This window comes from Macaca nemestrina, chromosome 20 (genome assembly GCF_043159975.1).
Source record: "Macaca nemestrina isolate mMacNem1 chromosome 20, mMacNem.hap1, whole genome shotgun sequence".
In the NCBI taxonomy this organism is placed as follows: domain Eukaryota; kingdom Metazoa; phylum Chordata; class Mammalia; order Primates; family Cercopithecidae; genus Macaca; species Macaca nemestrina.
The window spans coordinates 17561606-17572677 of NC_092144.1; the positions used below are offsets into that span (position 1 = coordinate 17561606).

At 57.1% G+C, this 11072-nt stretch overlaps 1 protein-coding gene across 1 annotated transcript; it reads right to left on the minus strand.

Moving 5' to 3' along the window:
• Positions 1 to 3356: 3356 nt before the first annotated feature.
• Positions 3357 to 5239, minus strand: LOC105487405 (JunD proto-oncogene, AP-1 transcription factor subunit). Its single transcript, XM_011750880.3, has one exon. It carries the CDS (start codon positions 5090 to 5092, stop codon positions 4043 to 4045), a length of 1050 nt encoding a protein of 349 aa, XP_011749182.1. The 5' UTR covers positions 5093 to 5239; the 3' UTR covers positions 3357 to 4042.
• Positions 5240 to 11072: the final 5833 nt, after the last annotated feature.

Consider the following 11072-nt stretch of genomic DNA (forward strand, 5'->3'; position numbering starts at 1 on the left):
TCAGTGCAGCTGGCTCCAGCCAAAGCCAGCCTGGCCCAGAAGCCTCCGCCTGACTTCCCTGGGGAGCTGCTGGGGGTTGCCAGGACAAGAACCAGCAGGAGTGTCTGGCCCCCCCCTGCAAAGACCATCCTCTCCAAAATCTTCTCTATACTGTGGGTGTGACTTTGGACAAAATCAGGGACGTGTCAGATGGCAGTTGGATGGGGTTTAAATCCTTTGTCTGTTTTTTGAGATGGAGTCTCGCTCTGTTGCCCAGGCTGAAGTGCGGTGGTGCCATCTCGGCTCACTGCAACGCCCACCTCCCCAGGTTTAAGCGATTCTTGTGCCTCAGCCTCCTGAGTAGCTGGGACTACAGGTGCATGCTACCACACCCAGCTGATTTTTGTAGTTTTAGTAGAGACGGGATTTCACCATGTGGGCCAGGCTGGTCTCAAACTCCTGACCCCAATGATCCACGGGCTGCGGCCTCCCAAAGTGCTGGGATTACAGGCGTGAGCCACTGCGCCCAGCTCATCCTTTGAATGTTTCATCAGAACAGTTCCCTTCTGTGCTGTCAACCAGCTAAACATAAACTGGGAGTTCTCAGTGCAATTGGAGGCGGTGGGAGCCCAGAAAGGTGCTGGCCCAGCCTGAGGGCTACTGGGGACAGGTTTCCAAGGACTGTGCAGCTGAGGCTGGGAGGTGGCGCTCGGCTGGATGACTGGGGGAAGAGTAGCTGGCACAGAACTACAGCTGCAGCCATGCAAAGACCCTGAGGTCAGCAGGGCAAGATATTGGGAATTTGGGTGGAGAAGTTCCTGAAAGGAGACACTGGCCAGCCCAGGGACTGGTACAGTCAGGACTTTTCCCAGAAAGTTTTCAAGTAGGGAGTCATATCTGTGATTTAGAAAAAGCCCTTCGCATCACAGCTCATGCCTGCCTGACTCCCCTATCAGACTGGAGTGCTGGCCTCCATCTACTAGGTGTCAATGAATGCTGGGGAGGCTGGGCGCGGTGGCTCACGTCTATAATCCCAGCACTCTGGGAGGCCGAGGCGGGCAGATCGCTTGAGCCCAGGAGTTTGAGACCAGCCTGACCAATATGGCATAAACCCTGTCTCTACTAATAATTCAAAAATTAGCCAGGCGTGATGGCAAATGCCTGCAATCCCAGCTACTTTGGTGGCTGAGGCAGGAGAGTCGCTTGAACCCAGGAGGCGGAGGTTACAGTGAGCCGAGATTGCACCACTGCACTCTAGCCTGAGTGACAGAGTGAGACCCTGTCTCAGAAAAAAAAAAAAAAAAAAAGAGCAGTGGCTCACACCTATAGTCCCAGCATTTTGGGAGACCGAGGTTGGAGAATCACTTGAGCACAGGAGTTTAAAACCAGCCTGGGCAACATAGATCCCATCTCTACAAAAAAATTATTTAAAAATTAGCAGGGCATGGTGGCATGCACCTGTGGTCCCACCTACTTGGGAAGCTGAGGTGAGGCAGGAGGATCAGTTGAGCCTGGGAGGTCAAGGCGCAGTGAGCTGTTGTCTCGCCACTGCACTCTGGCCGGGGCAACAGAGCAAGACCTCATCTCGTAAAGAAAAAAAAAAAAAACCTTGTAGGACACAGTGGCTCACGCCTGTAATCCCAGCACTTTGGGAAGCTGAGATGGGTGGATCACCTGAGGTCAGGAGTTCAAGACCAGCCTGGGCAACATGGTGAAACCCTGTCTCTACTAAAAATACAAAAAAAAAATTTAGCTGGGCATGGTGGCGGGCGCCTGTCATCCCAGCTAATCAAGAGGCTGAGGCAAAAGAATCGCTTGAACCTGGGAGGCAGAGGTTGCGGTAAGCTAAGATCAGACTATTTCCAGCCTGGGCGACACAGAGGAAGACTCAGTCTCAAAAAAAAAAAAAAAAAAAGAAAGAAAAGAGAAAGAAAACAAAAAGAAAGTACCTCTCTGCAGGGCTCCTCAGAGGCCTCTTGCCTTAGACCACTTGCGGGCAGGCGGGCAGGCAAGACGTCTGGGTTTGAATCTCTGCTCTGCCATTTAACAGGGCTGTTGGCCTGGCACAGTAGCTCACGCCTGAAATGCCAGCACTTCGGGAGGCCGAGGCAGTGGATAACGAGGTCAGGAGATCGAGACCATCCTGGCTAACACGGTGAAACCCCGTCTCTACTAAAAATACAAAAAATTAGCCAGGCATGGTGGCAGGCACCTGTAGTCCCAGCTACTCGGGAGGCTGAGGCAGGAGAATGGCATGAACCCGGGAGGCGGAGCTTGCAGTGAGCCTAGATGGCGCCACTGCACTCCAGCCTGGGCGACAGCGAGACTCTGTCTCAAGCAAACCAACCCCAACATAACTTGGTGGCAAGTCCTTTCTCCATGACCAAGGGACAGTGGCCATTCTCTGTAAGTTTCTTCATCTGTAAAATGGGTACAATTCAGTGGCCCTCCCTAACAGGGCTGGCTAGGTACACATGGCCACCAGCCCTACTTGCTGTGTAACCTCGGCCACTAATATTCACATCCCTCAGGGCCCCCGATGAGTCGGAAGCCCAAGGGGCAGGGTCTTAACAGCAAAGGGCAGAGCAGGCAGGAGAAGCAGGAAGCCTGGATCAAGGCTCTGGAAGTGAGGAGTCCAAGGTTGGAGTGTCTCTGCACAGTCTCCTTAAAAAGCTGTGTGGTGTCAAGGCAGTTGCTCAACCTCTCTGAACCTTAGGTTTCTTCAAAGTGGGGAGTAGGATGTTGGGAGGAGGAGGAGGAGCGAACTTCAGGGAGCTATTTGGAAAATCCCAGTCCTGGAGGCAGACCTCTTGGGTCAGTCAGATCCCACCTGTGCCACCTTCCTCCTGGTACTGGGTCCATCCACCAAACGAGAATAAAAGCTTACACTGTAAGCCAAGCAATGCTCTGTAAATATAAACTTTCTTAATCATCACAACTTTATGGGGCAAGTTTTTTTTTACTGTTCTCCCCATTTTACAGACAGGCAAACCAAGGCCCAAAAGATTAAAAAGTTCAGTAAGTATCTGCCTCTTCCTTCCTGCCTTGGGCTGGGGCTGTGCCCTTTCCACCTCGAAATCTCTCCTTCCCGAAAGGCAAGGGGGCATTAGCTAGTTCCAAACGCAGGTCAAAGACCCCAAGACCCTTCCCCAACCTCGACATCAGCCGGCCCCGCGCCCAGGCGCGTCTAGAGGGCGCTCGCTGCGCGCCAGATGTGCGGGCCCGTCTCGGACGTCCGCTCTCAGCTCGCTCCCAACAAGGGGAGGAGCTGGGGGCAGAGAGAGGAGAGAGAGGCGGGGGTGTGGGGGGGGAAGCGGGCCAGGCCCCGCCCAGCCCGCCAGGCCCCGGCGGGGGAAGAAGGAGGCGGAGAGCCGAGCTGGCGTAACGAGACTTTACTGAAAACAGAAAACCGGGCGAACCAAGGATTACAAACAGGAATGTGGACTCGTAGCAAAACAAAACAAAACAGAAAAGGGAGGGGGGACCAGTCGAAAGAACCGAAGGGGGAAGCGAGATCGAGGAAAGGGGCGGAGAATTTTTTTTCTTCTTCCCATTTCTTTAAAAAACCAACACAAGAAAACACACACACACACAACCAACGTTTGTTCCCGAGTAGAAACATAAATAGGGCAGAATCGAACACTCTGTTCTTCTCTCTTCCAAAGGAAAAAAAAAAAAGTAAAAGGAAAGGAAAGGCAGGGTTTGAGGCTGCGCCCCCTCGGAGCCCCCTTCCGCTGCGCGGTGTACAAGGTGGCAGCCGAGACGCGCGGGTTTGTGCAACACAGGGCGGCCGCGCGGGGGACAGAGGCAGCGCGAGGGCGGGGGGTCATGCGCTCGCCCCCCCGGGAGCAGGGGGTCCAGCTTGTCGAGTCCGGGGCGCCCCTTCCGAGTCCTGGGCACCCTCGGGGGGGATCCCCAGGGGCCGCGCCCTGAGTTCCTCGGCACACTTGGGGGAAGGGGGGTCCCCAGGGCGGCACCCTCTCCAAGTCCGGGGCGCCCACGACACCCCCCCGCGAGCCCGCCCCTCGGGGAGGGTGGCCGCGCATGCGCCCCGCGCGCGGACTCAGTACGCGGGCACCTGGTGCTGGGGCAGCAGCTGGCAGCCGCTGTTGACGTGGCTGAGGACTTTCTGCTTGAGCTGCGCCACCTGCTCGCGCAGCAGGCTCGCTGTGGACGCCAGCTCCGTGTTCTGGCTCTTAAGGGTCTTCACTTTCTCCTCCAGGCGCGAGATGCGCTCCAGCTTGCGCTTGCGGCACTTGGAGGCGGCGATGCGGTTGCGCAGCCGCTTGCGCTCCGCCTTGATGCGCTCCTGCGTGTCCATGTCGATGGGCGACAGCGGCGGGCTCTCGCCGAAGCTCGGCACGTCGGGCACCGTCTGTGGCTCGTCCTTGAGCGCAGCCAGGCGCGGCGGCCCCAGCGCACCCGGGGGTGGCGGCGGCGGGAAGGGCACGGGTTCGGCAGCGAAGGCGACCGTCGCGGCGCCCCCCGCGCCCCCGGCGCCGCCCGCGTAGCTACTCAGGTTCGCGTAGACGGGCGCCTCGGGCGCGGCCGCCGCCGGGGCCAGCTCGCCGGGGGGCGCGGAGCCCGTGGCCGTGCCCGAGGGCCCCCCGGCGGCGGCGGCGGCGGCGGCGGCAGCGGCGGCCGCGCCCGCACCAAGTTGGTTCTGCTTGTGTAAATCCTCCAGGGCCTTGACGAAGCCCTCGGCGAACTCCTGCTCCTCGCTGGCCGCCACCTTCGGGTAGATGAACTGTGTGCTCGTCGGCGTGGTGGTGACCAGCCCGTTGGACTGGATAATGAGGCGCTCGAGCTCAGGGGAGGCCAGCTTCAGCAGCCCCAGGTCGGGAGAGGCGAGCAGGCCGTCGGGGGGTGCCGCGCTGGGGGCGCCGTCGGCGCGCAGGGGGGTTGGAGGCGGTGCGGCCGCAGGCTTCAGCGCCGCCGCCACCTGCTCACTCAGGCTCAGCGTCAGCGCGTCCTTCTTCATCATGCTGCCGGCCGCGGCCGTCGGGGGCGCCCCGGAGAACAGGCGGCCCGGGGACGCGAAGCTGCCGCCGCTGCCACTGGCGCCGCCGCCCAGGCCGCTCAGCGCCTCATCGCCGTAGAAGGGTGTTTCCATCCTCCGCCTCCCCCGCCGCGCCGGCCCGGGGGGGAGTGGCCGCGGCCTCCCGGGGGGCCCGCGCCCCCCCCGTCCGCTCGGCCCTGCGCCCGCCCCGGCCGCGGCCGCTGCGCCCGGCCCTCCGCTGGCGGCGGCTCCTGCGCCGCGCCGCTCGTGCGCCCTCTTATAGCCTCGGCTCGGCGCGATGAGCTCACCGCCCCCGTTCGCCATTGGGTGCGGGTGACGTCGCTCATTTGCATGGAGGGGCGGGGCCAAGCCACCGACGCCCGCCCGGCAGTCGTTGCCGCGGCGACGCGCGGTAAACGGCACAACAGCGCGCTGCCTTGTGGGTTGACGTCATGGGGGCGGGTCGCGCGCCCGGGCCGGGTCACCCCGCCTCGGGACCGCTGTGTACGACCGATCTCCCCGGCGCCGCCTCCGCCAAGGCACGTCCCGGGTGGCGTGATGGGCCCGGGCCACCAGGCGCCTGCCCTCCCCGAAGCCCCGCCCCGTGTCCGCGCGTGGGGCCCCGGCCGGGCGGGGGCGGGGGCGGTGCCGGCCTCCGGGGACTGGAGGGGGATGGGGTCCCGCATGGATAAATAACTCCTTGGCGCCTCCTGCTCTGCTGTGCTGCCAGCGCCTCCCCTAGCGCGCCTTCTGGAGGGGCTTTGTGCGGACTTGGGGCTGGAGGCCTGGTGGGGCTGTGTCCGGGGGCTCGCCGGGGGTGTGGGGCAGGTCTGCGTTCCCCACCCTCCCTCCTTCCCTCCCTCCTTCCACTCCGCGTGTGATTGCTCAGGGAGAGACCGGGGAGGGGAGAGGAGGGTCGCCAGAAGTTGCTGGAAGCGCTTGGATCCCGATCGTTTTCACTGAGTGCGTTGTAGAATCAGGAGTCCGACTTCCTGCCTTTACAGATGGGAAACTGGGCTCAGAGAGGTGGAGTGACTATCCCCCGAGAGTTAGCTAGGAGTCACAGCAGGGCCAGGGCTGTGACTAGGCCTGAGCTCTCATCCACCCTTAGAACCCTAGAACCTGGGAGTCCAGGCCCCTGCGTAGCCCCTTCTTTCCGCCGCCTACGTTTTAACCCCAGGTCTGCCAGGGCTGTGATGTCCTGGGCGAGGGTGCCCAACTCCAGGGGCTGGGCTGATGAGGCAGGAATGCCGGCTATAATTATTACCTGCTTGTTACCACTATCATGGCTGTTAGGGCTTAATGGGCCACTATTAAGACTGGCTGGGAAGGGGGTGTGAGGGAGGAGAGATGGACCCACCCCACCAATACTCACAAGGGATCCTTAGGACTTCTGGATCTGACCTACAGCCTCTGCATGCACCCCTCCAGCTCCCCACCTCTGTCTGGATGGAGCTCACACCCTCCTTTCCCTGACCTTCCCCTCCCTCTCTCTCATCCTTGGCCTCCCAGTTGCAGGACTAATCCTACCTCTGGGCCTTTGCACGTGCTATGCCCTCTGCGTGGTACTCCCTTCCCCCAGGGCAAAGACTTCAGGAAGTGCCCCACCCCCAGACTTTATTCCTTTATTGTAGACTCTGAATCTACCAGAATGATGGAGTGGACCATAGACCCTTAAGGTCAGGGACATTGCCTATGCTGAGCCTGCTGACACAGCCTAATATAGAATGGATACTCGGTATTAAAGGTGAATGCCGGGCTGGGTGTGGTGGCTCATGCGTGTAATCCCAGCACCTTGGGAGGCCGAGGCAGGCAGCTCACTTGAGGTCAGGAGTTCAAGACCAGCCTGGCCGAAATGGTGAAACCCCATCTGTACCAAAAATACAAAAATTAACCGGGTGTGGTGGTGTGCACCTGTAATCCCAGCTACTCAGGAGGCTGAGACATGAGAATCGCTTGATCCCGGGAGGCAGAGGTTGCAGTGAGCTGAGATTGTGCCACTGCACTCCAGCCTGGGAGACAGAGTGAGACTCCAGTCTCAAAAAATAAAAATAAAAAAGGCGAATGCAACAAAAGGTTGCTTGTGTGGGTGGTCTCTAGCCTCAGTTTGTCTGCCTGGCCAGTGGGCATTCGTTACTCCTTTTCTACCGTCCTTACTCACCTGGCTCTGCCTCCAGCTGGGCCCTGGGGCATGAAGGCCATAGGGGAGGCTGTCCTCATCGCCAAGAGAGGTGGCCTGTTGGTCGCGCGGTGGCTCCTGCCTGTAATCCCAGCACTTTGGAAAGCTGAAGCAGGCATCTGAGGTCAGGAGTTTGAGACCAGCCTGACTAACATGGTGAAACCCTGTCTCTATTGAAAATGAATTAGGCTGGGCGCGGTGGCTCACGCCTGTAATCCCAGCACTTTGGGAGGCCGAGGCAGGCGGATCATGTGGTCAGGAGATCCAGACCATCCTGGTTAACACGGTGAAACCCCGTCTCTACTGAAAAATACAAAAAAAAAAAAATTAGCCGGGTGTGGTGGTGGGCACCTGTAGTCCCAGCTACTCGGGAGGCTGAGGCAGGAGAATGGCGTGAACCTGGGAGGCGGAGCTTGCAGTGATCCGAGATTGTGCCACTGCACTCCAGCCTGGGCAACACAGCAAGACTCTGTCTCAAATAAAAGAAAGAAAAAAAAAATTAGCCAGGCGTAGTGGTAGGTGCCTGTAATCCCAGCTACTCAGGAGGCTAAGGCAGGAGAATCACTTGAACCTGGGAGGCAGAGGTTGCAGTGAGCTGAGATTGCACCATTGCACTCCAGCCTGGGCAACAGAGTGAGACTGCATCTCAAAAAAAAAAAAAAGAAAGAAAAAGAAAAAAAATAATAGGCTGGGCGAGGTGGCTCACACCTGTAATCAGCACTTTGGGAGGCTGAGGCGGGCAAATCATCTGAGGTCAGGAGTTCAAGACTAGCCTGGCCAATATGGCAAAACCCTGTCTCTACTAAAAATACAAAAGTTAGCCAGGCGTGGGGAACGCACCTGTAATCCCAGCTGCTCTGGAGAAAGTCAGGAGAATCACTTGAACCCAGGAGATGGAGGTTGCAGTGAGCTGAAATCATGCCACTGCACTCCAGCCTGGCCAACAGAGCAAGACTCTGTCTCAAAATAATAATAATAATAAAAAAGACCTGGCCGGGCATGGTGGCTCACTCCTGTAATCCCAGCACTTTGGGAGGCCAAGGCGGTGGATCACGAGGTCAGGAGATCAAGACCATCCTATCCAACATGGTGAAACCCCATCTCTACTAAAAATACAAAAATTAGCTGGGCATGGCGGCACACACCTTTAGTCCCTACTGCTGGGGAGGCTGAGGCAGGGGAATTGCTTGAACCTGGGATATGGAGGCTGCAGTGAGCCAAGATTGTGCTACTGCACTCCAGCCTGGGCAACAGAGTGAGAATCCGTCTCAATAATAATAATAATAATAGGCTGGGTGCGGTGGCTCACGCCTGTAATCTCAGCACTTGGGGAGGCCAAGGCAGGCGGATCACCTGAGTTAGGGAGTTCAAGACCAGCCTGACCAACATGGAGAAACCCCATCTCTACTAAAAATACAAAATTAGCCAGGCATGGTGGCGCATGCCTGTAATCCCAGCTACTTGGGAGGCTGAGGCAGGAGAATCGCTTGAACCCAGGAGCTGGAGGTTTCGATGAGCCGAGACTGCGCCATTGCACTCCAGCCTGGGCAACAAGAGCGAAACTCTGCCTAAATAATAATAATAATAATAAAGACCTGGCCTGGCAGGCCTGGGATCCGAATTGCCAGGGCAGGGAACTGGGGCTGTGGGTTTGTTTTGTCTCTAGATGAGTTAGGAAGGTGTCTGTCTGCCTATTGGAGTGTATGTCTGTGTGTGCACCTCAGGGAACTGGGGCTGTGGGTTTGTTTTGTCTCTAGATAGGTTAGGAAGGTGTCTGTCTGCCTATTGGAGTGTATGTCTGTGTGTGCACCTGTGTGTGTCCATATTTGTGTTGTATGGACAGACACAGGTACACACACATAGATACATACTCAGATCCGTGGGTCTCTGTGCTCTCTGGCCCAGGTTCTACCCTGGACAAAGAGATTCCTAGTGGGACAAGATCCAGCCCCCAGACCTGTAGCCAGCCCTTCCCTGGGAACCCGTCTCTGGGCCCCGTGCAGTGGGGCCAGAGTGGAGGAGATGGGCTTATGCCTCTCCCTGAGGCAGGAGGGCGAGTGGGCAGCCTACAGAGGCCCTGCCCTGACCTTGGGCCTCAGCCTTGGCAGCTGGGGGGATGATCTGGTTAATTGTGGGCTGAGACAGCCTGAGCTGAGTGGAGCACTTTCCTGGAGGAAGGCAGGTGAGATGCAGAGGCCTGTTACCTCTTGGAGCCTGTTTTCCTTCATGAAAATTGAGCAAATAAGCCTACCTACTTTGTGGAGTATTGCGATTTTTAATGGATTTGAAGAAATAGTAAGGGGTCAGGCCAGGTGCAGTGGCTCACGCCTGTAATCTTAGCACTTTGGGAGGCTGAGGCGGACAGATCACGAGGTCAGGAGTTCGAGACCAGCCTGGCCAACATAGTGAAACCCTGTCTCTACTAAAAATACAAAAATTAGCTGAGCACGGTGGCGCGCGCCTGTAGTCCCAGCTACTCGGGAGGCTGAGGCAGGAGAATCACTTGAACCCAGTAGTAGGAGGTTGCGGTGAGTTGAGATCGCGCCACTGCACTCCAGCCTGGGCAACAGAGTGAGACTCCATCTCAAAAAAAAAAAAAAAGAAAGAAAGAAAAAAATAGTAAGGGGTCAATAAATGCTTTCTATGCTTGTATTATTTGGCCAAACGTAACTTCAGTTCTTTGGTTTTGAGTTCTCTCATCTTGGAATACCCTTACACTCTTGGCGAACTCCTATTCATCCTTCAAAACCCACCACCAGTGCCCCCTTCTCCAAGAAACCCTTCCTGACCATGTCCCCTAGGACTGCCATCGATCCTCTCCATCTGGCTAAGACCTGTCTGTCCCCCATCTGTGTCTTGTTCTGTCTCCTCCATAGAAGGGAATGGAGAGGTCTTCAGGGCAGGATGGGGAAGGCCTCTTCTGGCCCCTAAGTGTGTGAAGCTGCCTTTGCCACCCCCAAGGGCTCCTTTTTTTTTTTTTTTTTTTTTTTTTTGAGATGGAGTCTCACTCTGTCGCCCAGGCTGGAGTGCAGTGGTTTGATCTTGGCTCACTGCAACCTCTCCCTCCCGGGTTCAAGCAATTTTCCTGCCTCAGCCTCCCTAAGTAGCTGGGATTACAGGCAGACGCCAACACACCCGGCTAATTTTTTTGTATTTTTTGGTAGAGACAGGGTTTCACGATGTTGGTCAGGCTGGTCTTGAATGCCTGACCTCATGATCCGCCTGCCTCAGCTTCCCGAAGTGCTGGGATTACAGGCTTGAGCCACTGCACCCAGCCTCCCTTTTTCTTTTTCTTTACGTTTTCTGTTGCTCCGCCTCAATTCCCTTTCCCACCCTCTCCTTCCTTCTCCCAGCCAGAGAGCTCTCCCGGACACCCCATTCCTGTCCTTCCATTGGTCCCAGCCCTGAACCTACAGCACCTGTTGGTCCAGCTCTGTCCTCCCAGAATGGGAGTTCCTCAGGGGCAGATCTGAAGCCACTTTGGACATATGGGCATGGAGTGTCTAACTCCATCAGCTAGTCCCACGCAATTAACTAGAGAGAACTTTCTTTCATTCACTCCACATACACTGATTGAGCACCTACAGTAAGCCAGGGGAAAGGGCACACATGAATGAGACCAACATCTGCACCTTTGTAGGCCCCCACACCAAGGGAGAGCCAGAGCAGCGCAGTTTTCAGGAGAATCAATGGTGTCCCCGCCATAGATGGTAATGGAGGGGGCTGATATTTTAGAGTCGGGTAATCTGGGAGGGGTGGCCCAGGATGTAACACCAAATGACAGACAAGCTGGACCTAATTGCCAAATACTGGGGGATCAGAGTGTTCCTGTAGTAGGAACAGCCAGTTCAAAGGCCCCAGGACAGGAGCCAGCTGGACACATTTCTAGAAGGTGGGGAGGCAGGTGGGACTGGA